The sequence below is a fragment of the Dryas octopetala genome, chromosome 2 (genome assembly GCF_963921425.1).
Source record: "Dryas octopetala chromosome 2, drDryOcto1.1, whole genome shotgun sequence".
In the NCBI taxonomy this organism is placed as follows: Eukaryota; Viridiplantae; Streptophyta; class Magnoliopsida; order Rosales; family Rosaceae; genus Dryas; species Dryas octopetala.
Window position 1 is genome coordinate 9,455,736 of NC_141367.1, and position 27,573 is coordinate 9,483,308.

Consider the following 27,573-nt stretch of genomic DNA (forward strand, 5'->3'; position numbering starts at 1 on the left):
TTGTAGATGGTCAAGGTTTGCAGAAAGCAGATGGCCAATAAAAAAAGGTTTGCAGAAAGAAAAAGAAGGAGTGGGGCCACCAATAATGAAGTCTAGCTGTAAGTCTCTCAATTATGAGAACTACTTGTGCGTCTTCCATCTCTTCTCACTTTCCTCACTTGTGCATTGTTCTCTGCTCAGACTGCTCTTTGCTTACTTCTCCGTCCCTCTATCTAATATCTCTGCTACTGCTAGCTCCTTGTATCTGTTTGAGTATGGAAGGAAAGATGTTGGATGCTCTCTTTACTTTCTCTGTGGAGGGAATACTGGGGAAGGTGGCTTCACTTGCTGCTCAAGAACTCAGTCTTGCCTGGGGATTCAAAACAGAGCTAACAGAGCTCCGCCAATCATTGTCCACCATTCAAGGTTTCGTACATGCTGCTTCCCACCCACCACAAGATCGTGCCAAGTTAGTGGAAGACTGGCTCAAGAAGCTCAAAGCCGTAGCTGATGATGCAGAGGATGTGTTGGAGCAAATCGAATATGAATTTCTCCGCCAAAAAGTGGAGCTGCAAAACCATACCAAGAGAAAGGTGCTCAACTTCTTCTCTCTCTCCAATCCCACTTTATTTCGTCAACAAATGGCACATCAAATTCAGAAAATCAAAAAATCTTTGGAGGATCTCAAGAAGGACGCAGCTTTTGTTGGACTAGTTTCAAAAGTACAAGACCATGCAACCCCTCATGGAATTAGAGAGGACAGAGAAACCATCTCTTCCATTGACGAAGATGAAAACATGGTTGGAAGGGAGGGAGTTGTGTCAGACATAATTGCAACCTTGATCAACTCCAATAATCGGGAAAATCTTTCGATTATGGCCATTGTTGGAATTGCAGGCCTAGGCAAGACAACTTTGGCCAAGTCCGTATACAATAAGCCTGATGTGGATAAATATTTTGATAAAAAAATTTGGGTGTGTGTATCTGACCCCTTTCATGTCAATTTGATTCTCATTCGGATGTTGGAATCACTCAACTCAACAAAAGCCGTACGAGAAAGTCGAGATGCATTGATCAAAACCCTCCAAGAAGAGTTGACTGGGAAAAAATATCTTCTCATACTCGATGACGTATGGAATGAAGATGAGGATAAATGGAACACTTTGATCATGAGTTGTTTGTCAAAACTTAATTCTACTCGAGGAAGCAGCATCATTGTCACTACCCGCAGTGCCAAAGTTGCATCAATCACAGAAACGCCTGGTAACTATAGGTGTGAATTGGAAAATCTATCTGTTGATGAATGTCGGTCCATAATAATGGATAGAGCATTTCCAAATGGTAGTGCTCCAATAGACTCGCATATACAGCAAATTGGAGAAGAGATTGCCAAAAAGTGTGCAGGAGTACCATTGGTGGCAAAGGTATGTATACTATTATTTATTATAGAGTGAATTACACTTTATACTCCCCAAGTATAGATCGTTTTTCACTTTAGTACCCGATGTTCAAAACGTATCACTGTAAAACTTAAAGTTTATGAAAATTACAATGTGCTCTTTACGTTAACTTTTCTGTTATTTGGACTGCATATAGCATGTGTGAGATTCATTTACATTGATGTAGACAGTAAATTTACGCCACATGAACAAATAAAATAAACCAAATAAACAATAAAGAAATTAGAAAAAGGTATTTCAATTATTATATATTAAAAAAATTAAAAGATAACATTGAAACTAAATATAAAAAATTATCTCATTCATTCCTACCTCTCCCTCCTCCCTCATCTCTTTCGTTCCCCGTTTTTGTTTTTAAAATTTTAAAATTTTATTTTTTTAACCTATAAAATTTTAGTTGGCTTTTTTAATTTGTTTTTTTCCCACATAGCGTAAATTTATTGTCCTCATTAGTGTAAATGAATCACACACATGCTATATGCAGTCAAAATTAACAGAAAATTTAACGGAAGGGGCACATTGTAATTTTTAAAAAATTTTAGGTTCCACATTGAAACGTTTTAAACATCGGGTTCCAAAGTGAAAAATAACCTATACTTGAGAGGTGTAAAGTGTAAATGACCCTTTATTATATTATAGATTTGAAGTTAATTTAGGCTTTTTAATTGCTTTCGATTCTTATTTGTTATTAATAAAGTTCCAACCCACAAATAACTTGTGAAATTTTTTGTTTCCTTTTTAGGTCCATTGATTTTAATTATTAAATTTCAATTATTTTTTAGTTTAGGTACCAAAATTATATAACATTTTAGATTAGGTACTAGTTGAAAAGTCAAACAAAATAATAAAGTAAAAGGTATTAGAATTTACAAATATTACATCACATGCCACTACAATAAAAAAATAAAAATAATATTACATCACAAATATTACATTAATTTATACTATATTGTATTAAAAAAAAAAAAAACAATCCAGTTACAACTTAACTGTGACTGTCTTGGTAAATTGAAAAAGAGAACTCACACCACTATACTATGTATTATTTTGAGTAAAAATATTGTTTTGACCTCTATTTATACTATATTGTATTATAATTTCTCTAAAAAAAATTCAATTAAGTCACAACTTAACTGTGACTTGTTCACAACTTAGATGTGACTGTCGTTCAGTCACAACTAAATTTGAAGTTGTGAGTGTTGTACAGTCACAACTAAATGTGAAGTTGAGACTACATTAGCAAATTTTCAAGATAATATAAAAGCCTCAAGGGCAATTTTGTCAAAACATTATAAATTTTAACTAACACTCATCATATGTGGGCCAAAGGACAAAAATGTCAAATGGAAAAAGCTTAAATCATAGGGGCAAACATATTTGTGATCTAATCTAAAAAACTATATTTAAATTTAGTAGTCCAATTGAAATATTATATAGTCTTCATGCTATACCAAAAAATTATTGGGATTTAGTATTTAATTCTAATTTTCTATTCCTTTTTTTACTTTGGGTTTTCTAAACAAAAATTGGGCAAGGAGTTCTTTCCTCATTTTATAACAATCGATGAAGGAAAAAAATTTATTCCAACATCATTTTAAGTGCAATATTACTACTAATTACTAAGCCGTACATATATAGTCATAAATTGTTTAATAAACACATGTATGACTCTAACAAAGTTTGTAAAAAAGAAAACATAACCAAAAAAAAAAAAAAAGCAGCTCTAACAGAAAAAATGGAGTGCAGCAGTATATGTTACACGTAGTATCCAAAAGAAGGTTGAAATATTGTCAACTTTGATTAATCTACTATTTTTTTCTTTTGTTACTATTAATTAATGATTTTACCCTATTCATTATTAACAGGTTTTGGGAAGCATGTTGCGTTCTAAACACACTACAGATGAATGGTTGTCAATTAAAGAAAGTAGAATATGGGACTTGCCAAAAGAAGAGGAGAAAATCATGTCGGTTTTAAAGTTGAGTTTTGATAATTTGAAATCACCATCTGTGAAACAGTGTTTTGCATATTGCTCAATGTTTATGAAAGATTTCGAAATAAAAAGAGAAAAGTTGATCCAACTTTGGATGGCTCATGAATTACTTCACCCTTCTCCTGACAAAAGCAAACTAGTGATGGAAGACATAGGCAATGAATATTTTAATATTCTATTGGAAAACTCCTTATTTCAAGATGTTACAAAAGATGAGTTTGGCGTTATTATCAGTTGCAAGATGCATGATCTTGTGCACGATCTTGCCAAACAAGTATCAAAATCTGAGATCTTGGCGGTGCAGGACTTCAATGAGAATGAAATATCCAACTCTGAGATCCTGACACGGGATCTCAATGAGTATGAGATTCGACATGTTGCATGGATTCCTACTTCAACGCTAGAAGGGATGCCAAGAAGAAGTGTGAGAAAGTTGCGCTCATTGTTTTTGAATGATGACAAGGTCCTTAAAAGCATCTTCCCAAGGTTTAGAGCTTTGCGTGTTTTAAATTTACATGGGGCTGATATTGATGAGTTGCCAATTTCAATTGGTGAATTGAGACACTTGAGGAATTTGGACGTCTCGGGAACAAGAATCAAAGCACTCCCCAAATCTATTGGAAAGCTCTATATGCTGCAGACATTAAGAATGGATTGTTACAATCTCAAAAAGTTTCCCGAGGAACTGGAAAATTTGATCAACTTAAGGCATGTTTATTTTAATGAGTATGTTGAAGTTCCATTTCGGATAAGGCAATTGACTCATCTGCAAACATTATCTCATTATACTATGGGTGGGGCGACAAGTTATGGAATTGAGGAGCTGGGTGACTTAGACCAATTGAAAGGTGAATTAATTATAAGAAATTTGCAACTTGTGAGAAATGGAGAAGAAGCGAAGAAAGCTAATTTAGTGGGGAAAGCAAGCATACGCCAGTTAATATTTGAATGGAAGGATGACAGGCAAAGCAGCAACAATGATGAGGCTGTATTAGACGGCCTCCAACCGCACTGTAAGTTGGAAAGCTTAGAGATTGACAACTTCATGGGTGCTAAATTTGCATCATGGATGATGAGTAGGTTGCCACTCAATTTGAAAAAGATTCGTTTATCCAATTGCAGGGAATGTGAAGAAATCCCAATGCTTGGTCATTTGCCAAATCTTATATGTGTTGAGATTTACAATATGGCTAAGCTAAAATGCCTGGGAGTTGAGTTTTATGGGTATAACAGTGTTTCCGGTACAACTAGTACGACAAGGAATGAGACAAGGGTTTTGTTTCCAGCATTGAAAACCTTATATATTTCTGAGTGCGGGATGCTAAGTGAATGGATGGAAGTGGTAGTGATGCCTACAGAAAAAGTAGTTGTGTTTCCCTGCCTTGAGGAGTTGACTCTATCTGGTTGTACGCAATTGAGAAATGCTCCCAGAGATTTTCCATCTCTCAAGAAGTTGGAGATAGATGGTATTGACAATGCAAGGCCAATAGAAAATATTATGAGCAGTCAACTAACCACTCTCACTTCCCTCCAAATAAGAAATGTTGAGGAGCTTATTTCTTTGCCGGAAAGGATGTTTGAAAACAACCAGAATCTTCAGTGGCTGTATATTGGTGGTTGTCAGAAGCTGAGGCATTTACCTGATGGGCTAGACACAGTCCTTCTTGAGGAGCTGACTATAAGAAACTGTGGTAGTCTAGAGTCGATTCCAATTACACAGGGCATCCCATCTCTCCGCATATTTAATATTTGGGGTTGTGAGAAATTATCAAGCCTGCCGAGTGGGTTACAAGACTGCACCTCTCTTCAGACATTGTATATAGCTAGTTGCGCTAATCTGACGTCAATTCACAATCTCACGTCCCTTCGTGAGTTGTGGATTGTAAATTGTGATGGATTACCGAGTGGGCTTGAATCCTGTACATCTCTTGAGAGGTTGTCAATCGTGTACTGCGGCAATTTGATATCAGTGGCAGAAGACGTATCCAGGTTGCAATCTCTTACCAAGCTGTATATTGAACATTGTGGGAAATTACAATATTTGCCAACGGGGCTACACTGTCTCACTCATTTGGAAGATATGGACATTGGAATGTTCTGGGAGGAGCTGGATTCTTTCCCCAATTTTGAGGTTATACCACAACTTAAACGATTAAAGTTGGAGGGGTGGCCTAAGCTGAAGTCTCTGCCCCAACAAATTCAACACTTCACTTCTCTAACATCTTTGTGGATAAAATCTTTTGACGGAGTGGAGGCTTTTCCAGACTGGTTGGGTAGACTTACATCTCTTACCCGCCTGATAATTGAGAATTGTGAGAATCTGATGTACCTACCTACAGCCAAAACTATGAAACGCCTCACCAAGTTAGAAACTCTACATATTTATAATTGTTCCCGTCTAAAGGAAAGATGCACCAAGGGGAGCGGCCCAGAATGGCACAAGATTTCTCACATTCCGAAAATCAATTACTCATGATTCTCTTGACAGAAATGTCATTCCCCACTACAAAACATTTAAAAGCAGTATGCGATTGTTATCTTTATATTTTATTTCCTTTCTTCAGCACTTGACTAAACCTTATGAATAAACCTTAACAGGAAATTAGACAATCTGCAAGATGTACGACCGGGGAGTACTGTCAAGTGGAAAGAGCAAGTGAATGTGCAATAGGTGCAAACTTTTAGTCCAGGTACTTCTGGCCCGATAAACCACATGATGAGATTAACCTTTCTTTTAGACCAAATAAACTAGATTTCTCACATTCCAAATATTCTAGGTATTTTGTTTTTTCTCAAATCAATTATTCATGATTTGTTCAATTTTGTGCGTGTCACGTTTTACTTTAAATACAGATTCTCATGAAATGATTTTCATTCTCCACTACAAAACATTTCAAAGCAGTGTGCGATTATTGTTGAGAAAATGGTTTTTGAAGCGTTTTAGAAAGAAACTTGTTTATGGGTCCGTATCTTTTTTCTTTATTACAGCATTTGACCAAACATCTTCTGCAGATACCTCACAAACCATCTTCTACCATTGTTGAATACTCGTGCTTTCATCTTTCATCAGAAAGATGCGCCTAGGGAGAGTATGTGCCCCAGTGGCATGTGCAAGATTACTTTCATCCTAATTGCTTGAAGTTTTGCGTTGTTGCACGAAGTAAGATTTCCAAACCACTACCTCCTCTTCTTTTTTGATGTTCCTCTTTGATTAGATTTAACTAGCTTTTCAATGTTTTGTACTCTTCTGATGTTCCTAATTTGTTGCTTTTCAGGTGGCTCTTACTCAATTGGAAGAACATGTGATGTGCGTCGGTGCAAACTAAGTGCAGGTACTTGAGTTCCCTTTCCCCTCCGTCACTGCATAGTTGTACAAGTTAATTGGTGACAGTAAGTCATGAGTTTCCCTAATAATCATATTATACATTTCTATAAAATTATAACATTAATTGATTCCAACAAAAAAAAAAAACATTGATCACTTACTGGCATCATTTATTCCAATTATTCACAGGTTTAGCTGGGGTCCTTATAATTTTAGATATTTACTTTTCCAAGAAATATTGCATTGATTTTTGTAAATAATATACATATGTACTTGTGTTGTTCTCAAGCTAGCTTGAGTCCTCTTAGTTCTAAAGGGATTTAACAGTCAAATTCCTTCATTGATATCTTTGCAATCAAATGTATTCATTCTGTGCTGATTTTATGTTCTGAGCATAAATTTATAGTGCTTTTTTTGTGCAATTAATTACACAATATGTTCCCATCAAGGAATTATCTTTTCTTTTAAATAAGATAAACCATATTTAATTATTCTTAATCTTAACAGCATCCAGAGTTAAGAAACCCGAGTTATTTACAAGATAAGCTCCACAGTTTGAAAAGTTGATGATAAGTTATTTACAAATTATTTTTTGGAGATTGGACTGCATCCATTCTAAGTATGCGCACGCGGTCTTGGAGGATTTACAAACATTTAATTGATTAGATGCACCAATGAGATCAGCGTCCAGGTGGCCCAAAATTTCTCATATTCCAAGAATGAAGTGTAAGTTTAATTCTTCCTCAAATTAATAATATGTGATTTGTTCTGATCTCTCCCATTTTCATCTAGTTATTCAACTTATTGTTTATCTCATTTGTCTTATTTAATTAGTTTACCCACCGGTGATTGAAACCATTTATCTTTAGCTACCTGTCATGTTTTCTTCTTCTTTATTTTTTTGTTTTTAACTACAAAATAATTTCATGATAGGAATTTCATTACCTGCAACTAAACAATTCAAAGTAGTGTGTGATTGTTGTTGTAAAAAAGCTCTTTGAATCTTATAAAAAGAATAAAACTTGGTTATCCTTAATTATATTTTCTCTTTTCCTTGGCATTGACCAAATTTAACATCTTAAATCAAGAATTTCCTGAGACAGAGGATTGAAGCTATGGGATGCATAGCAAAGAACAAACCACATTAGTTGGATATCCATGGTCTGCAACTTTCAAGATGCGCCTTGGGGAGTGTCCCAGCTGCACTAGATTGCTTTCATTCTAGTTATAAGTACAACAAATTCCTAATTTCTCCAAGTTTTGCTTTGAAGAAATGTAAGCTTTTTGAACCACCACCTCCTATTCTCTTCTGATGTTCCTCTGTTGTTTGATTCGATCAGGTCTTCAATGCATTATACTTTGCTCTATCTTTTCCTTATCCATATACTTATAATATATCTTGTTCTCCCAATGAAATAAATATTTGTTTCAGCATAATTTGTAGGTTTTCAGGAGGCTGTTACTCAGTTGAAAAAAAAGTTCATGTTCAATAGGTGCAAACTGAGTCTATAGAAGAGCTTCTGATTTTTGACTGTCCCTATCAGCACCAAGGAGAGCAGCCCAGGTCACAATTGCTTGAAGCTCCGCATATATGGTAGCACAAAGTAAGATTTCCAAACCACTAGTTTTTCAGTGCTTTGTACTCTTCTCTTGCCTTTGCTCTATCTTTTACTTGTGTATGTACTTCCTAGGATTTTTTTTCCAGATAGCATCTACTATTATTTTGCCATAATTTTTTGGTTTTCAGCAGGCTCTTACTCAATTGGAAGAACATGTGGTGTGCAATAAGTGCAAACTCCTTCTAGGTACTTCAGTTCCCTTTCCCCTGCATCTCACTGCATATAATCATCATATTATACATTTCCATATAATCATTTCCGTATTTTTATAGTTGACTTGTATTCACATATTTATATACTTGACTTATATCATTTCCATATGTACTTGACTTGTATTCACAGGTTTTATATTTGTATCCACAGGTTTAGCTCGAGTCCTTATCATTTGAGATTTTTTTTTCTAAGATATTTTGTGTTGATTTTGTTAAATAATAGACATTTGTTTCTGTCGTTCTCAAGTTGGCTAGCCACCTATTTTGATATCATGTTCCTTTTTAAATTAAGCTCTTGCATGATGCTTAGAATTATATGTGTTATTACAATGCATATGAATATGTTCTAAGGCATGTTGGACATGTTTTTATGGCACAGATTGTTACAAGGCAATGCTTCTCGGTATCTGTGGGTTCTTTATTACACTTCTTGGTAGACCACTTGTTTAAGGTAATCTGTTGTCTATGTGGAAAATATTTTTAACTGTTAATTTCATTATTTCTGTTTTTGGTTTTTTGGTTAGGTGGGCTGGGGAGAGAGAGAGAGAGAGAAAGAGAGAGAGAGAGAGAGAGAGTGTGTGTGTGTGTGTGTGTGTATGTGTGAGAGAGACAGAGAGGGAGAGAGTGTGTGTGTATGCAAGAGAGAGAGAGAGAGAGAGCAAGGAAATTACACTGTAAGGGCGCATGAGCTGTTGTAAAATTGAATAGAACAAAGAATTGGAAGTGACAAAGAAAAAGGAATTTAAGGAATGCAGTCAGCAGTCTCTGTTGCACAATTCGATTGATGCAAACATGCAGCATTTTGAACCCACCAGGGCCTTCATCATGTCCAAGCATAAAAGTGGTTTCCTACAAACTTTGTTGGTATTTGTATGCTTGCAAGTTGCAAAAACCAACAGATATATACATCTTAAGCATCACTGTTCTCACCGACTCTCTATTAGTGCATGTGTGTGTTTGTGTTAACTCATGCCTTGTAATTTGAAACATTTTGCAGCTCTTGGAGATATTTTGAACAACTTCAGGACCTCATTGATTTGGCAGTGTGACCAGAGAATCTATCATGATTTTATCACTCAACCTATGTGAAGATGTGCTGAGGGGAGTGTCTCAGTTGCTGAAAACTTCTTATTCAAATCATTTGTAAACTTTCGATCACTAGCACCTCCACTTTTCTTTTGGTGTTTCTGTTTGATTAGTTAATTTAGTTTTTATTTGTACTTTCTGGTTGCATTCTGTTCTTCTCTAGTCTCTATTTAACATTTTTTTGTGTGTTAATATCCAATATGCATTTTGTTTTTTCAATTGGCTTTAATTATTATGTTGGCATGATTTGTAGGTAACTTGAAAGGAAGAACTGTGCAATACATAGTGCACTGCAGGTACACTATATGCAATCACTATTTGGGCCCTAGTTTCAGTGTTCCTTTTATAGAAGGTTTTATGGTCTTGGTTGCAGGTTACAGAATAATGGCCCCTAGGCCTACAGTTTATACCTTCACCAGCATTATTACCGAGTCTAATTTCTAATTTGGTCCTACGTTGTGTACCTGTAGTAGTGCAAGAAATCAGGTAAAACAATCTGCAGTTCCAAGCTTTTCACCATCATTTGAAAAATTAAAAGTTATTCTATACATCTCTTGTTTAGTTGTTTTGATGTTATTTTTGACCAGGCAGAGTCAGGAATCATGAGAAATTCCTATGCATGTGTCATGCCTGGCACTTCCATTCATGTTTGGTTCTCATATTGATTTGGACAAACTGGCAAGCTAGATCCCTTTAATTGCAACACAAACTTATGTTAACACTGCATCACCAAATCCAGTTATATTCTTATGGGTTTTCAACTTTGCATCAAATGCATAATTGCATTGCTCGTTTTGAGAGCCCTTTAAAGGGCACGAAAAATACCCAGAATTTGGTGCAATGTGGACCAACATGGTGTGCGTGGTGGCCACAATTTAGAGAGAGAGCATCAAAAATGGATAAACCCAAATTCAAAAACAGAGCAAAGGAAACAACCCCATCAGGAACCTTGTACCTCCCTCGATAAATATGATTCTCACAACACCATCAGCACCATCTGCACTTAAGAAGTGCATGACAGGCTTTCAGCAGAGTGGCAAGAGTAGATTAATCAGGTGGCCAAGATTTTTATAAAGGTTCAAAATGGCAGAATGTCTAAAAGTAGAGGGGTAATTTAGAATTAGGAAAAATGTATGGTTCAATTAATCAATTCCCTTTAGAATTAGCATAGGTGTTAATTTAATTAGATTTAGGGCTTTTATCTATCGAATAAATAACTCGGCAATTCATGAGATTTAGAAGGTTGAGAAGATTTGTCCCTCGTCGTTAGAAGGTTGAGATTTAGGTATCAGTCTCTTCCGAAGCATTTAATTTTTTTATAAAATTCCGTTTTGTTTAGGGTTTCTGAGTCTGCAGATGTTGCCTTTAAGGTCAGTTTGTGTTTGGTTCTCCTGAATTTTAGTAAAATAAACGGAAATTGATATTTTCATTCTGAAATTCCAGGATTGGAGCAAATGGACATGGAAGGGTGCGAATCAAGCAACAAGAAGAGGAGCCGAGGGAAAGGATACTAGAAATATTGATGACCTGAAGCGCTCCAGGACCAATACTAGTGATGATGTTGTAAAACAAAGAGACATCGAATCTACACGCATTCTGAAGCGCTCCTCTGGTTGTTGATTATTTTCAATCAACATCGTTTTTGTTTTAAACTGAATTACATGATTTGAATGGAAGACAGAGATGATGGTATTGATAGCATGTGATCATTCTTTTTCTGGGAATCAACTGTCAGTTTATTATTTACCAACCTTAATTGATACTAATTGTATTTTGTAATTAATTTTCTTATTCAGAACAAAGGAACAGAGATTGGAGAAGAAAGCACAAGGCGTCTCTGAGGTTTTAGCATGGGTTAGTAGCAGTCCAGAGCTCAAGGAGAAAATGAATTCTGAAGACGAGAAAGCTGAACTTACTGCTGATATTGCAAATGAAATGGTCCATGAAGTTGCAGTCAGGAAAGGCTTAGCAGGTGTGCTGAAGCTGTTTAAAGAACGAGGATACCTCAAAGAAAGAATGGATGAGCCTGGTGGATGGACTGAAGTTAAAGATGTGGATGAGCACAAACACCCTGCTACTGAAGATAAGGACGAGATAGTTTCCGATGGAACTATCCATGAAGGCTTATTATGCGTTCTGAATCTGCTTGAAGAGCGAGCAGCCCTCAGAAAAGGTATTGCTCGTCCACCTAATGTCTATCAAGAAGTGGATAGCATTGAGAGAACTGTTGAATTTGGCCAAACTGTAAGTTCTCCAGTCCAGTTCCTTTACAATATGTTACATGTTTATATGGTTTAACATTGTTACATGAGAGTGATTATGGTCCTAGAATTGTATTACACATTTTCATGTTTGCTTAATTAATGATTATGTTGCATTATTTCTGCTATATGTGCTGACATATTACCTTTTTTTCACCAGTTGACACCAAAGGAAGCCTTTCGGATGCTTAGTCATCAGTTCCATGGGAGGGGTCGAAGCCTTTTCAAGCGACTGTGAGGAATAAAGAGCCCTCTGCCTATTTACTTACAAGCATTGATCAGTACGCTGTGCACATGTCGTTAATCCGATGTCTCTTATATGATATAAAGTTCTTGGTTGAATATTGCTCTTCTTTTTGTTTTTTTGTAGGTTAATCTTGAATTGTACTGTGGCTTAATCTTGTAGTTACGTACTATTGAATTTTAACTTTTGATGTGGGCATTTGACTAGCCCTGTCCAGTCTAACCCATATAATAAATAGGATTAGGATGATCATTTCTATTCTTCCAATGTAAGTCTTGGATTTGTTCAAACTTTGATTTGTTGTGAAGCATTTATTACTTCCAAAGGAATTAATTTCTTCGAAATATTGTTGTCTCAAGCTTCTGATATAATTGTTTCCTTTGCTCTGTCTTTGAATTTGGGTTTATCCATTTTTGATGCTCTGCCTGTGTTTTGAACCTATCATTCTCGAGGACCTGGTTGTGGTTGCTAGGCCACATGCTGTCTTATTGTGTTGTAAAACTCTCCTTTCCAGCACTAAAGGACCTGGCCATCACTCGCACAATGTTGGTCCACACTGCTCCAAATTCTGGGTATTTTTTCTTGCCCTTTAAAGGAGCGTGGTCCATCACCTCTGTTACTCCCAAAATGTAATTACGCATTTGATGTAAAGTTGACCTGTGATGCAAACTCGTAAGAATATAACTGGATTTGGTGATAAGTGTTAATATTATATTTAGTGCAATTAAAGGGATCTAGCTTATAAATTTGTCCAAATCAATGAGAACCAAACATGTATGGAAGTACCATGTCTGATTTCAGCATTTCTATGGCCTTGTCTGATTTTTACCATCTGCATAATAACTACAGCACAAGAATAGTACTCCACAGGAGGGATTCCAATGGAAAACCTCTACAGGCTTTATCAGCTGGTAAGCTATTCTTAACTATGATACGCTCTATAAAATTTACTATGTACAGTACTTTGGGTTTTAAACATATCTTCACTAGCTCTTCAGACTTTTAGTGATATATCTTATTCTAATTTGAAGTAGTTATCATCACAATTATTGCATTGGAGCCTGTATGGTCATGTTTTTTCTTTTGGTTTTCAGTTTTTTATGTTTCTTGTTTTAGTTAAAGAGGTAGAGGCTAGGGAAAAGACATGGGAGAAATGGAAAAAGGAGATGAGATCGAGATGAGAAAGAAGAGAGGTGATGAAGAAATTAGGGAGAATACATAAAACAAAAGATCAAAATAAAAACTTTCTGAAACTGTATATTTTTTCTCTTCTCTCCTTCACATCTATCGCCACTCTTCTCACTTTCTTCTCATTTTTCCTTCCGTTTCTTTAATTAGAAACAAGAATAAAAACTGAAACAAGAATGTTACCAAATGACCCTTAGTTTCTGGAATAATAGAGTTGTTCAGATTAGGGACAAATTTTGAACAACTGTGAGGGACAGTGAATTATCACCATTGGATTGAATTGATAATTGCTAAATTAATAACACATTGGCTCATTGTATTAGATCCAACCATTGAGTGCAATAGGTGCTTACTGGTGCTCAAAATTTGTTCCTTAGATGAACGGGACTGCCTAGAATAATATGGAAAATGGGAAAAGTACTCTGAATTTCATTATACTTTTTTCAACTACAAACAGAGAGTTACTGTCCTGAAATACACCTGTTCTCATGTTCTTATTAACTGTACCAAGAATCATTATTCGCCCTACCAAAATTCTAAGCAGCTTAAACGTCTCTACTTGTTTACCGAATGCAGCCCTTAATCTTTTGGATAACGTCAAAGTTGAAGCAATAATTGGTGCACAAACAAGAATGGAAGCGAACCTATTGGCAGAATTAGGAGAAGATGCTGAAGTCCCTGTAATGTCTCTTTCTCAACCTAGTCCATCCTCTCCTCTCACCAACAGGTATCCTTTCTTTGTTGAGATCACACAGGATGAGACTTCTCAGGTTACAGGAATCAGTGCCCTTATTGGAATGTTCAAATGGAGGGATGTTATCCTTCTATATGAGAGCACAGAATATGGGAGTCGCATCATTCCATCTTTGATCATTTCCTTCCTAGAGAAAAATGTCTCTATTGCATATAAAAGTTCCATTGATGCCTCCTCAACAAATGAACAGATCATTGAAGAGCTCCAAAAGCTCATGACATTGAAGACTACAGTATTTGTGGTGCATATGTCACATATGCTCCTGCCTCGCCTTTTTTTAAATGCAAAAAAGTTAGGAATGGTGAGTGAAGGGTACGCTTGGATTGTTACATCAACTAGCATGAATTTCTTGCATTCCATGGATTCATCTGTGATTGAGTCAATGCAAGGAGTTTTGGGATTAAAGTCTTATATTCCAGCATCAAGGAGCCTTCACAATCTTACTTCAAGATTGAGAAGGAAATTTTACATTGAGGAGCTCAATATGGAAGTAAGGGAGTTAAGTGCAGATGGAATCTGGGCGTATGATGCTATTTGGGCTCTTGCAGATGCATTTGAGAGGACAAGAAGTAAATATTCTACAAGTAGGAAGCAAGACGTCAGATTGAACCTAACAGGTCTAAATGATTTTAGATCCTCCAAACATGGAGTTGTGCTTCTTAGAGAGATATTGCAAAGTAGATTTACAGGTTTAAGTGGAGAAATTAAATATCTGCATGGGAAACTTATTTCAGAAGCATTTGAGATAGTAAATGTGATAGGAAAGGGGAGAGAAGGGTTGGATATTTTTGGCCTTACGAAGGAAAAATCACAAAAGAGTCGCAGCCACTTAATAACCGAACAAATCTACTTTCCACCGACAATCTGGAATATATCATATGGCCTGGAGGATCAACAACCATGATGAAAGGTTCCAAGAGGCAATTGAGTAGTGAAATAAAGCTAAGAATTGGTGTTCCAGTGAAAGTAGGGTTCGAGGAACTTGTGAGTGTGGAGCATGATCTTCAAACCAATAGAACGTATTTCAGGGGCTTCTGTATAGATGTATTTGAAGCTGCAATTAGAGCATTGCCGTATAAAGTACATTATGAGTTTATTCCATTTGAATTGGCCGGAAATGGTTCTTTGGCTTCGAATTATGATGATCTTGTTTACCAGGTTTATCTCCAGGTATGCTTGATTATAAATCACATGCAAAATGATATCTGCTACAATATAAGTAATTATTGGCTCATATTTGATAGATTAAACCTATATTATAATTGGCTTAAGCTCTTAGGATCTTCAGGAAAAACCAAACATGATATCACAGCGTAAGATCTTGTGCAACTGCAATATTCCAAATTTTAACAACTTTGTGGGTGCATGTCTTGTTATTTGTAGAAAGAGGCCTATAAATGAGAAAGATTACTGAAACAATTGTTGGGACACATCCTATGTTCAGAGGAGGCTTAGGTTTAGGGTTTCAATATATTTTCTGATTAAACCAATAAGACCACAAAAAGTGGTTTATATACATGGGCCTATAACTAAAATACAGGAATTAATAAATCACCTAATTAATTCTAATAATTACACAATAATCACACGTGTTGACTCACACCAACACTCCCCCTCAAGTTGGTGCATATATATCGCACATGCCCAACTTGTCTAGTGAGTCCAAAAACACCCGATTTGCCACAGCCTTGGTCAACACATCTGCAAGCTGATCTTCGGACTTCACAAATGGAAAGTTAATAATCTTCGCTTCAAGTTTCTCTTTGATGAAGTGTCGATCAATCTCAATGTGTTTTGTTCTATCATGCTGAACAGGATTATGTGCTATATCAATAGCAGACTTGTTATCACAAAACAAGTCCATAGGTTTGGTAGGTGGACATCCTAAATCAGTCAATAAATGTCTCAACCACAAAAGTTCGACTACTCCAAGTGCCATACCTCTGTATTCAGCCTCTGCACTCGACCTAGATACAACTGATTGCTTCTTACTTCTCCAAGTCACCAAATTTCCTCCTACAAAGGTAAAATAGCCTGAGGTAGACCTTCTATCATCTGCTGAACCTCCCCAGTCTGCATTAGAAAAACCTTCAACATTGACATGACCATGATTAGCAAACAACAATCCTTTACCAGGTGCAGATTTTAGATACTGTAAAATTCGCTCCACAGCATCCATATGAGGTTTGCACGGGGCATGCATAAACTGGCTTACTACACTAACCGCATAAGCAATGTCAGGTCTAGTGTGAGACAAATATATCAATCTTCCAACAAGTCTCTGATATCGCCCCTTATCTGCAGGCAAAGCCCCCAAACACTCAAAAAGTCTATGATTTTGCTCCATAGGAGTGACAGCTGGCTTACACCCAAGCATACCAGTTTCAGACAACAAGTCTAAAACATATTTCCTTTGAGATAGGAATATGCCATGTTTAGACCGAGCCACTTCTATCCCAAGAAAGAACTTCAAGTCCCCCAGCTGTTTCATTTCAAACTCTTGAGACAAGTACCTCTGCAAATTAGAGATTTCCTCATAATCATCTCCAGTCAGAACCATATCATCAACGTAAATAATAAGAGCAGTAATCTTCTTCCCCCTTTTCTTTAGGAACAAAGTATGATCAAAATTACTCTGCCGATAACCATAGTTCTTCATCGCACGGGTGAATCTCCCAAACCAGGCTCTCGGAGATTGTTTAAGACCATATAAAGACTTTTTCAGTCTGCACACCAATCTTGTATTATCAAACTCTGGTATACCTGGAGGAGGATCCATGTATACTTCTTCAGTCAAATCACCATGGAGAAAAGCATTCTTTACATCAAACTGAAGAAGTGGCCAATCTTTGTTAGCAGCCAAAGACAACAGAACCCGTACTGTGTTTAACTTGGCCACTGGAGCAAACGTCTCCAAGTAGTCTATGCCATAGGACTGTGTATACCCCTTTGCTACCAACCTTGCCTTATACCTTTCAACTGATCCATCAGCTTTGTGTTTGACTGCAAACACCCATCTGCATCCAACTGTCTTCTTCCCCTTAGGTAGAGAAACCAACTCCCAGGTTGAATTCTTCTGTAATGCCTCCATTTCTTCAGCCATAGCTTTGGTCCATCTAGAATCTGCAAGAGCATCCTGCAATCTACTAGGAATAGAAACAGAAGATAATTGCAGAACATACGATTCATATGACTTTGAAAGCCTAACAGATGACACATGATTATTAATTGAGTACCTAACTTTGGCATTTGGATCTGGCTCATATTTAGCTGGTGGTTGTCCTCGGTTAGACCGAGGAGGGAGTGTAAATTTAGAAGCATTAGAAACAAGATCTGAACCAGAATGTGAATCAAGAGTATTGTTTGTTACCTCAATGGATGAAGAAGATTGATTCAATGGAGTAGGAGAGATGGCGGTACTATCATGGAGTGGTGACTCCTCAGGCTCAGAATTTGTAGGTTCTTGTCCTACCATATCCTCAGTATCATCCGCAGTAATTTCCACATTCTCAGTATCATCCTCAGACACTGGGTGATCAGTAGTCTGTTCTGACTTTTCCTCACTACTACTCCCATAACCAAACTTATCAAAAAAAAACACATCATCTCGATTCTGCACTTCACTAGAAACCTCCCCCTGAAGGGTAGAATCCAGTGGACGTGGAGAATAAAAAGGTTGATGTTCATGAAAAGTGACATCCATAGAGACATAGAAGCGCTGAGTAGAGGGATGATAGCACCGATACCCCTTCTGGGATGGACCATAACCAACAAATACACACTCCAAGGCCCGAGATGCGAGCTTAGATCGCTGATGAGAATGTAAATGGACAAAAGCAACACACCCAAAAATCCTGGGTTCCAAATGAAGGATACCTGGTAAAGAGACAAAATCCGAGAGAACATCCAACGGTCGCCGAAAGTCAAGAACACTAGACGGGGTCCGATTAATCAGATAGACAGCCGAACTCAAAGCATCACCCCAGAGGAAAGATGGCACGTGACCACCCAGAAGAAGGGATCGAGTGACTTCCAATAAATGCCGATTTTTGCGTTCAGCAACCTCATTCTGTTGTGGAGAATGAGCACAAGAAGTCTGATGAAGAATCCCCGTAGAAGCAAAATACTGAGTCAACTCAGTATTAACGAACTCACCACCATTATCAGAGCGCAAAACTTTAATAGGACATGCAAACTGGGTGAGAACCATTTTATGGAAAAGGCGAAAAACAGCACACACATCACTTTTATGTTTCAGAAGATAAACCCAAGTCATTCGAGTACAGTCATCAATAAAAGTCACAAACCATTTCATTCCTTTATGTGTAACACACGGGGCAGGACCCCAAACATCCGAGTGTACCAAAGCAAAAGGAACATCCATACGTTTATCACAAGAAGGAAACACGGAACGATGGCTTTTGGCCAACACACAAACTTCACAATTAAAATCGGAAATGTTTAAACCAAGAAATAACGAGGGAAACAAACGTCGAAGATAACTAAAGGAAGGATGACCAAGTCGGCGATGCCACAACCATATCTTCTTCTTATTTTCTGAGGAACCATCACGAACTAAACGCACAATGCCACGACTGTCTGAAGCGGAAACCCCACTCTCCAGATAGTACAAACCACCACTCTTTCTACCACTGCCAATCTTCTCCTTGGTATGAATGTCCTGGAAAACACAATGAGTAGGAAAGAATGTGGCCACACAATTATGAGTTTTGGTTAGTTGACTAACAGAAACAAGGTTACAATTTAGGGAAGGAACAAACAGCACATTATGCAAAGATAAATCAGAGGAGAAGGAGACCGTGCCGCCCCCTAGAACAGGAGATGACACACCATTAGCATTAACAATAAATGGTTTAGGACAGACAGATGAAAAATGACTAAAAACATAACGATCAGAAGTCATATGATCCGTAGCACCTGTATCAATTATCCATGCACCATTACTAGTACAAGCAGAAGTACTCAAAACAGAGTTAGAGATACCTGACTTGGCAACAAAGCTGGAGGAACTAACAGAGTTCACCCTGGAGCTTGAGTTATCAACCTTCGGATTAGAAGAAGAAGAAGCTTTCATTCCCTTCGGATGCCACTCTGGATAGCCATGAAGCTTAAAGCATTTTTCGACCATATGAGTTGTACCCCCACAGTGAGTACACTTCCGGTCAGGTTTCTTAGCATCTTTATTGGAGAATTTTCGGGCCGCCATAGCGACCGCTCCATCAGTACCCCCCATCATAGCCTCTTGCCGATTAGCCTCGGAGCACACAATCGCATAGGCCGCCTGTAATTTAGGCAGAGGAGACATGGCAAGAATACGACCCCGAACTCCATCTAGATGAGAATCCAAACCAGCTAGAAACATGTATAATCTCTGAGAGTTAATCATAGTGGTATATTTTTCAACATCACTCGCATAATCCATAATGCAAGGTTCAATTGCATCAATATCCTGCCAAAGTTTTTGTAGCTTGCCAAAATAGGAAATAATAGATCCACCATTTTGCCGTACAGAGATTACCTCACAATGGAGTTGATATGCCTTGGAAGCATCTTGGCTCAATGTATAAGTTTGTTTAGCTGCGTCCCAGATGTCCTTCGCCGTCGGTAATCGAATAAAGAGAGATCGAACTTCTTTAGTCATAGCATCAAGAAGCCAAGACTTGACCATACAATTCTCATCCTCCCATGTTTCAAACTCATCAGAATTCACATCTTCTGGAGCTGCTCTTGTTCCTGTGATAAAACCCCACCGTTTTCGACCTCTAATTTTATTTTGCACGATGAGGGCCCAATCAATATAATTTGAGCCATCAAGTTTTTCGGGTGAGATTAGTGATGACACATCCTGGGAACTTAAAGGAGGGAGAGCAGGCAGCGGTGGTTTTGAGTTAACCACATCTTTGTTCTTATTCCTGTTCGAGCCTCCAGGACTAGAGGGAGGTGTCTGAGACATGATAAATGACAAAACAAAGAACACACACAGACCAACAAGAGCAGGATATTAAAACAATAGGCTAAGTAGAGCAGCAATCACTGCTACAGTGAAAGACAAAGGAGAGCAGTCGGGCACACGGAGTTGCTGCCTGTTATGGGTGTGAGCAGAATCGACGCACCACGCACAAGCAGGTGGAGGAGTGCCCAGGCAGGCGGGCAATATGCACTGTCAGCCGGAGACGCGCACAGGCGGGTGGCGCGGGTCACGGTGCAGACTGGGCGGCGCACAGAGGAGCGAATGGCGGTGGGTCGGCTTCGTTGCGACTGGACAGCGCACAAGGAAGAAGACGGTTGCGACTGGTTTTCTTATAGGCAGGGGCGGAGACGCGCAGCGGCTGGACAGCAGCGTCGTCGCTGCTGATCGGTTGCGACTGGGGCGCGCAGGCAGGGGCGGAGACGCGCAGGCAGGGGCGGAGGCGCACGAGGGAGACAGAGATGTGGTCGACGTGGAGTAGCAGCAAAGAGTGAGCCGCACGCGACGGTGGCAGGGGTCCGGTGGCGTCGCTGCTGAAGTCAGATAGCAGAGGAGCTTGCCAAGGAACAGTAGAATTTTTCAACTCTACAAAGAACTACAGTAGAATTTTGTCAGAGAAGACCAATGAACAGTAGAATTTTTCTGGAAAAACTCTTCAAAAAAACCAGTAGGATAGAGAACCATGCTCTGATACCATGTTCAGAGGAGGCTTAGGTTTAGGGTTTCAATATATTTTCTGATTAAACCAATAAGACCACAAAAAGTGGTTTATATACATGGGCCTATAACTAAAATACAGGAATTAATAAATCACCTAATTAATTCTAATAATTACACAATAATCACACGTGTTGACTCACACCAACATCCTAATAGCTAGCTAAACATTTGAGAATAGTAGTAGATCAACAAAATTAATCAATATCTAGTTAGCACTTACCGATATATATTTTATTATAGACACTAGGATTTAGATACCTTGTATTCTTCACTACTACACAAATCAAATATAGTAAGTACCACATTAATTTTTCTGGTTGGTACGTGGTATGTTTAATTCATATCCCCATAAAAATAATATATGTTTTGTTGATATTAGTTCATGTAAAACTCTTGGAGTTTAACTAAGTTAGTAGCAACTTAGAATTTTAATGTTTGTATAAACTTTAATTCTTGATACTTTGTAACGCAAACAAATAGTTTTTTTGTTTACACATAAAATTTTAGTGATTAATATTTCGCTGTCAATTACTTCTTTTTATAGAAACCTCTAATTTAATTTTTGGTTTGCCTTTCCATTAATTGGCCGGGGCGTGGATAAACTAGAAATACGATGCTGTTGTTGGAGATACAACAATCACATCGAACAGATCTTTATATGTTGATTTTACAGTATCATATACTGTCATAGGAGTGGGAACGCTAGTCCGAAATGAAAAGGAAAACATGTGGATTTTCTTGAAACCTCTTTCAGCAGATCTTTGGATAACAAGTTCTGGTTTCTTTATCCTAATGGGTTTAGTAGTATGGATAATCGAGCGTCCTATTAACCAAGAATTCCAGGGCTCACCATGGCAGCAAATTGGAACAATATTCTGGTTCTCCTTCTCAACACTTATTTTTGCTCATAGTAAGTGCTCTATTCACTTCTTCTAATTGTAAAATCTTTCCTGCTGTGACTAAAAAGAGAACTTCCTACTAAGTGAATGCTCAACTCAATCTTTTTTAAGTTCTTGTTAGGAAGTTGATTCGTATAAGTTATTGTTTCCTTATGTGCAAGATTTTGAATATGCAACAAAGTTAATGACTTAAATCTATATCATACTAATTTCTAACAGATTGTTAAATTAAGTATGACTATCAAACAAAGTTGAGTAGCCCAAAAGGACACATAATTAATTAATCTCATTAGTTTCTGAATAATTAACAGAGATATGAGAAGTAATAGCCTTACAAATATATTTTTTATTACAAGGATAATTGGATTCTGGTCCATTTTGTGTTGATTATATTAGATGCAGCTGGATCCGGATCATCTACTTGTCTTTCTCTGCTTGTTTTGCTTGACGTTTAATCTTAATTGTGTATTATACTTTCAAGGGTGTGTGAGCAAAAGAGGAAATGGATTCATAACACTTTTTAGGTATGTATGGGTCATGTACATAGATTTATAACCCTTGGATTTGTAATACATGGCTAGGATTGAAACAAGCAACAACAGAGAATTTAAATCGCTGCATCCCTTTGACTTTTAACAGTAGGATGCGGTCCAACATCATAAATTAGTAGCCATGTAGGATTAAAGATGCTATTTTTAACAACAAAATTTACAACCGTGCCACTGAAAATTGAGTTCGAATCTTATATATATCGATGTTTTTGGTGTTGATCTTCTGCTAATGTCTAAAACTAATGTCATTTTAGACTTCTATAAATTATCTTTCCAATATAAATTCTAAATACTAAACCCTAAACGCTAAACCTAAAATGCTTAATTCTTAAATCCCAAAAGGATGTCTTTTTGAAAATTCCCCATCTTTCACCCAAAATTTTGGGATTATGGGATTTTCCAAAAAAATCCAGCTACTGTCATCTGTTTTCCTTAATTCAAATTAGGTCTCTTAGGTTACTAGAAGTATTCAAAAAATCCAGCCATGTTAGAGGTACAAAGTAAACCAAACTTCCTATCATCAAGGTTGAAAATATCGAAAATTTCTTAAATATCGGTCTTTAAATTTATGGATATATCGATATCGAAAAATATCGTGTAAGTCAATGAAAACATATAATTTTTTAATGAAACTCTAAGAAATATTGATCGAATCAATCGTTAATTTATGTATTAAACAAATAATTTTCATAATCTACTATATGTATGATAAGGAAGTGGATCCTCTACCAATTTTTTCTCTGCTAGACTATACAAGACTTTTAATCTAGACCATTCAAGATAATCTAATGGTTAGGATTGTACCATCTATTTAATACTTGTAATTAATAAACCCTTTTTATATTTATCCATCACCATTTTAACCTTTATCAAAAAGAAAAAAAGAAAACTTGATCTTTAATGATAGATCTGCCATTGTCTTCTCCTAGACATTTACCCTCTTTTCTTTCTTCGGCCATAGATCTGCCATTCCCTCTCTCTCCTCCATTGTCACCCACAGCCCTTTCCTTCCCTAAACTTCCATCCTCCCAAGTGGCTAAATTGGGTAATGTTTTCCATAGAAGTGCTATTGTGAAGCGGGAGTGCGTCCAACGATGTCGTTCGTGGAGACGCACTGAAGTTGGAGAAGGGAGGAGGGATTTTAGAGCAGCGAAAGCCATGGCACTTTGAAGAACACGCAACAGAGTAACATAGACATACAAGAGACAAGAAAGGGACCCAAAGTGCCGAGAGCTTGCAGACTTTGCCAATATATCCGCGATATATCTTACATACCATTTAAATATCGACAACTGAAAAAGCCGATATCTCGGCCGATATTTAGCCTATATTGGCGATTTTTTCATCCTTGCCTATCATCTGGTGACCTTGGGTTTTGATAGAAAAACACAGGGGAGCTTTCGTACTTTAAGTTATTGGAGTGTTTTTAAATTGTCGTATGTCAAAGTGATTCTTTGTTCACTTAGTCTATATTAGGCTGACCTTGCATTCACTCAAATGACCTTACATCCATAATTCAGATGAATGACAGAATTCAAGTTAACCACAAGGTTTATAATTTGGAAAAGTTGTTTTGTGTTGCAGGGGAGAAGTTGTTAAACAATTTGTCGAAGTTTGTAGTGATCATATGGGTGTTTGTTGCGCTTATCTTGACATCCAGTTACACTGCAACTTTAGCAGCAATGATGACGGTTAAACAGATAGAGTTGAACTCAAGAGGTAACTATATAGGTTACCAATATGGTTCATTGGTCACCTCGCGAGCTGTAGAGAACTTGGGTTTCAAAGGGATTAAACCATATCATTCAGTTGAAGAATATGCTGATGCTTTATCAAGCGGAAGTAAGCATGGTGGGGTTTCTGCTATCATTGATGAGGTTCCATACATTAAGATCTTTCTTTCAAAGTACTCTGCTGACTACTCAATGATTAAAACCGAGTCTACTACCAATGGTTTTGGCTTTGTAAGTAACCTACCAAAAAGTTAATTACATGCATTCATGTATTCAGGAACATAGATATCATAATATCACTGAACTAGAAGAGAAGCATTATAATTCTTTTTACTTGCAGGAGCTTTTTTTTTTTTTTTTTTTTTGTCAATAATTAACGTGCAAGTAGAACTTTATATAAATTGACTATGACTTTTTAGCAAAAACGAATAACTCAAGTGTACCTTTGTATTCAGGTTTTCCCTAAAGGTTCCAAACTGGTCCATGACATGTCAAGGCAAATTGGAATTTTGAGAGAAACAGGAAGGCTTTTACAGATGGAAGAGGCCTGGTTTGATCATAGTAAAACAACTCTTACGTTTGTGGACAGAACGAGCAATCCCAATACTCTTACCCTCAACAGCTTTCGTGGCCTGTTCCTTGTTAGTGGGGTTTCTTTAGCCTTTGCTCTTTCCTTATTCACAATTTTCTCACTCAAAGAAAAATGGGATGTTGTGAAGAAATGCAACTTCAGATATCTGATCCGAGGGCAACTGCAGCGTGTAAGAAATTTCCTCTCTAAAAAAGTATCCAATGAGAATGAAGAAAACTACAGTACATGATACGAGCTATTAAATACAGTACATTTCTAACTGAGTCACTTTAAGCAATATATCTTGCTTGTAGACAGAGTGCCGTGCAGTTTGCTCGATGCATATTTGCCTATCCATGCATGACTTTTTTATGAATGTAAGATAAGAGTTACACTATTTCACCTTGTGAATGAATGAATTTCTTTGGAGCTTGGCTGATTTGGAACCCAAAAAGCAAAAGCTACACTAAGTTTATTATTTAAGTGGGATGCACTCGTTGGATATGTAGTCGATATAGTCTGAATTTGTTGTGATTAAATTTGGTGTGATTCAAATTTTCTTTTCATTTATTTCCTTCCAAATTGTATTTCATGTCTTATGTTGTAGCTTAATCAAGTAGTTCTAGAAACACGAAATAATGCTCAGAATTTTGAATTTAAATGATGTGACAATATTTTAATTTTCATATCTAGATTCATTTTGAATTTAGATATTTCTAGGGCATTTCTAACAACAGATTAACATGTCAGCTATGGCATTATTTAGTGACTAATATTTGGAAAATAAATTCCATGACTCTAGTATTATAATATTTTTTCATGAGTAAGATTAATTATAATATTATTGATGATATTGTGTTTTATTTGTTGAGTGTGGGACTCAGCAGGACTTGCTCTAGATAATTACCAAGTCAGAAAAGGATTTGTGCATACTTCTTTAGTTCTTTCATTAATTACTAGAGTTAAAAATATAAAATCTATTTTTACCCAAAAAAAAAAAAATCTAAAATCTATGTGAATAACAACGGATTCGCATATGAAATGCCTACATTTCAAACATACTGTTGCATATATTTCTGGGTTTCCATCATTAAGTCAGCAATACCAACCCCATAAGCCATCGTAATCTCTCTGTCGAACATAAAATCTCTTTCAAAGAACTTATTAGAGAAAAAAGGGAGAAATTGCTAACGTAGTCAGAAAGGAAATTTCTTGAATATAAAAATCTTTACCATTTAATATTAAGCAGATAACCAAAAGAAATAATTAAAAGGACGATGAAAGAAAAAATGGTTAAGACATGCTATGTCAAGCTAGGAGGAGAGGAACCCGTGTTGAGAGTAATGTGAAGCAATGTCTCACATCGAAAAATTAAAGTTTAGCATATGTGCTTATAAGTCTTGGGTCTCTCCACCCATTGCCAATTAGTTTTGGGTTGGATGCTCTAATTCTATCATGGTATCAGAGCTTGGTTATCCACGTGTAAGGCCCAACGGCCACACGTGCTCCCACGTCACCCAATACAATTTGTTCACGTGGAAGGCTCAAAAATCTCGCCACACGTGCGGGGGCGTGTTGAGAGTAATGTGGAGCAATGTCCCACATCGGAAAACTAAAGCTTAGCATATGTGCTTATAAGTCTTGGGCCTCTCCACCCATTACCAATTGGTTTTGGGTTGGATGCTCTAATTCTATCAACCCGTCTCTCCACTTGCCATGCACATTATCGCTTATTTAGAGGTAGAGGAAATTACAGATTTGGTCAACTTATTTTGTACCTAGTTCAATTTTGGTCCACGATATTTTTTAAGTTCTGTTTTGATCCACTAATTATTTCATTTGTTTAATAAATGTCTAGATTTGTGACTTTAAATCTTTTGGGTTGTGTTTTCTTCAATTATAATTGAAATATAAGTTATATTTCATCATTTCTTAGTCATAAAAGCAAATTTGGAGTATTAGAATCTAAGAGAATTAAGATTAAGTGAAGTTTGAAAAATTAGCAATTTCGGGAACTCTATTTTGGGGTCAATTATTTTGAGTTTTAGAACTCCAATTTGAATGATATTTATATGGTTGTAAAGAAGAAATGCATAACTTTAAAACAAGTATATGTTTGCTGAATTGGGTGAGATTTGATAGGGTAACAGGCAAGGCCAAATTTGAGAAAACAAATCTGAACCTTTATTGAACAAGTTGAATAATTAGTGGACCAAAATATAACCTAAAAAAAATTGTGGACCAAAATTAAACTAGTTATAAAATAACTAGATTAAATCTGTAATTTCCTCTTAGAGGTAAATTTATTATTTCAATTGTAATATAAATCCATAAAAGTCAAACCACTTCACACACGTGGCCCTTTTTTGGACAAAAAAATGTAACTGAACTAACAAAATGGGCAAATTGGCTTTCAAAATTAAAGTTAAGAAGACACATTAATACAACTCATAATATGCATCATGAATTGACACATGGGTCAAAATTTAAGTCATTTTTGAACCATTTTCCCTTATAAGTTTTTTCTTATAAAGAGCACCAACCACGCTTCATAGGATCTGGCAAAGGGTCACCATTATTAATACTTAATCGTTTACCATTACATGTGTAGTAAAAAGAGAACTATTTGTAGAGTGAGAAAATCCAATTCTTCCAAATATGATAAAAACATGAAAATCATGCTCTCAGTGTTTGTTTAAGTCCATACAAAAAACACCATAACCGACAAAAGTAGGATTGAGAGTCCACAAAACCACATGGTTGGGGCATATATATAAACATCCTTACACATACATAACCATGAAGAAAAGTATTTTGAACATCTAAATTACGAGTAGACCGTCCAAAACTAACAGCAAGAGGAATAGTAAGATGAATAATTGAATGTTTTACCACTAGACTTAAATGTTTCATTATAATCAACGCGTTCCTATTGATAGAAAGTAAAAACCATTAGCCACAAGAGCCTAGCTTAAACTGGTTGATCAAT

General features: G+C 36.7%; 4 protein-coding genes and 1 pseudogene across 19 annotated transcripts in view; 4 read left to right on the forward strand and 1 right to left on the reverse strand.

The window, feature by feature from the left end:
* LOC147292928 (putative disease resistance protein RGA3) lies at positions 1-7,442 on the forward strand. 3 transcript variants are annotated; one of them, XM_086230781.1, is made up of 6 exons: positions 1-1,403; positions 3,305-5,955; positions 6,031-6,122; positions 6,445-6,592; positions 6,708-6,822; positions 7,265-7,442. In XM_086230781.1, exons 1-2 carry the CDS (start codon positions 114-116, stop codon positions 5,906-5,908), a joined length of 3,894 nt encoding a protein of 1,297 aa, XP_086086907.1. In that variant the 5' UTR covers positions 1-113; the 3' UTR covers positions 5,909-5,955; positions 6,031-6,122; positions 6,445-6,592; positions 6,708-6,822; positions 7,265-7,442. The 3 variants fall into 3 exon arrangements, with proteins under 3 accessions (XP_086086907.1, XP_086086906.1, XP_086086908.1); XM_086230780.1 differs by having other exon boundaries at positions 6,708-6,764; XM_086230782.1 differs by having other exon boundaries at positions 6,708-6,764; positions 7,272-7,442.
* A 317-nt stretch (positions 7,443-7,759) lies between these two features.
* LOC147292929 (SART-1 family protein DOT2-like) overlaps positions 7,760-27,573 on the forward strand; it is a 73,754-nt gene continuing 53,940 nt past the window's right edge. The window contains exons 1-8 of one of the 13 annotated variants that reach the window (XM_086230796.1): positions 7,760-8,032; positions 8,190-8,361; positions 8,505-8,562; positions 8,968-9,039; positions 9,586-9,731; positions 9,928-9,970; positions 10,048-10,160; positions 11,118-11,152. In XM_086230796.1, the coding sequence (XP_086086922.1) occupies positions 11,129-11,152 (24 nt within the window). In that variant the 5' untranslated portion in view covers positions 7,760-8,032; positions 8,190-8,361; positions 8,505-8,562; ... (3 more) ...; positions 10,048-10,160; positions 11,118-11,128. Of the gene's footprint in view, positions 8,033-8,189; positions 8,362-8,504; positions 8,563-8,967; positions 9,040-9,585; positions 9,732-9,927; positions 9,971-10,047; positions 10,161-10,564; positions 11,153-27,573 lie in introns of those variants that run through there. The other 12 variants (XM_086230795.1, XM_086230799.1, XM_086230800.1 and 9 more) reach the window with 12 other exon arrangements.
* LOC147292930 (SART-1 family protein DOT2-like) lies at positions 11,525-12,537 on the forward strand. The gene is made up of 2 exons (XM_086230808.1): positions 11,525-11,918; positions 12,096-12,537. Exons 1-2 carry the CDS (start codon positions 11,559-11,561, stop codon positions 12,171-12,173), a joined length of 438 nt encoding a protein of 145 aa, XP_086086934.1. The 5' UTR covers positions 11,525-11,558; the 3' UTR covers positions 12,174-12,537.
* The window catches only part of LOC147292931 (calcium-dependent protein kinase 24-like), a 40,640-nt gene continuing 25,864 nt past the window's right edge, over positions 12,798-27,573 (reverse strand). The window contains exon 6 of the mRNA XM_086230794.1: positions 12,798-12,836. Coding sequence (XP_086086920.1) covers positions 12,813-12,836 — 24 coding nt within the window. The 3' untranslated portion in view covers positions 12,798-12,812. The remainder of the gene's footprint in view (positions 12,837-27,573) is intronic.
* Positions 12,952-25,040, forward strand: LOC147292932 (glutamate receptor 1.2-like; annotated as a pseudogene). The gene is made up of 5 exons (XR_015120898.1): positions 12,952-13,090; positions 13,944-15,291; positions 21,437-21,740; positions 23,865-24,244; positions 24,469-25,040. The product of XR_015120898.1 is annotated as a glutamate receptor 1.2-like (transcript).

Coding starts and splice junctions, on each gene's coding strand:
- LOC147292930 (XM_086230808.1), top strand. CDS start 11,559: ATGAATTCTGAAGACGAGAAAGCTGAACTTACTGCTGATATTGCAAAT. Junction 11,919..12,095: donor CTGTTGAATTTGGCCAAACT/GTAAGTTCTCCA, acceptor TTTTTTCACCAG/TTGACACCAAAGGAAGCCTT.
- LOC147292928 (XM_086230781.1), top strand. CDS start 114: ATGAGAACTACTTGTGCGTCTTCCATCTCTTCTCACTTTCCTCACTTG. Junction 1,404..3,304: donor GAGTACCATTGGTGGCAAAG/GTATGTATACTA, acceptor CATTATTAACAG/GTTTTGGGAAGCATGTTGCG.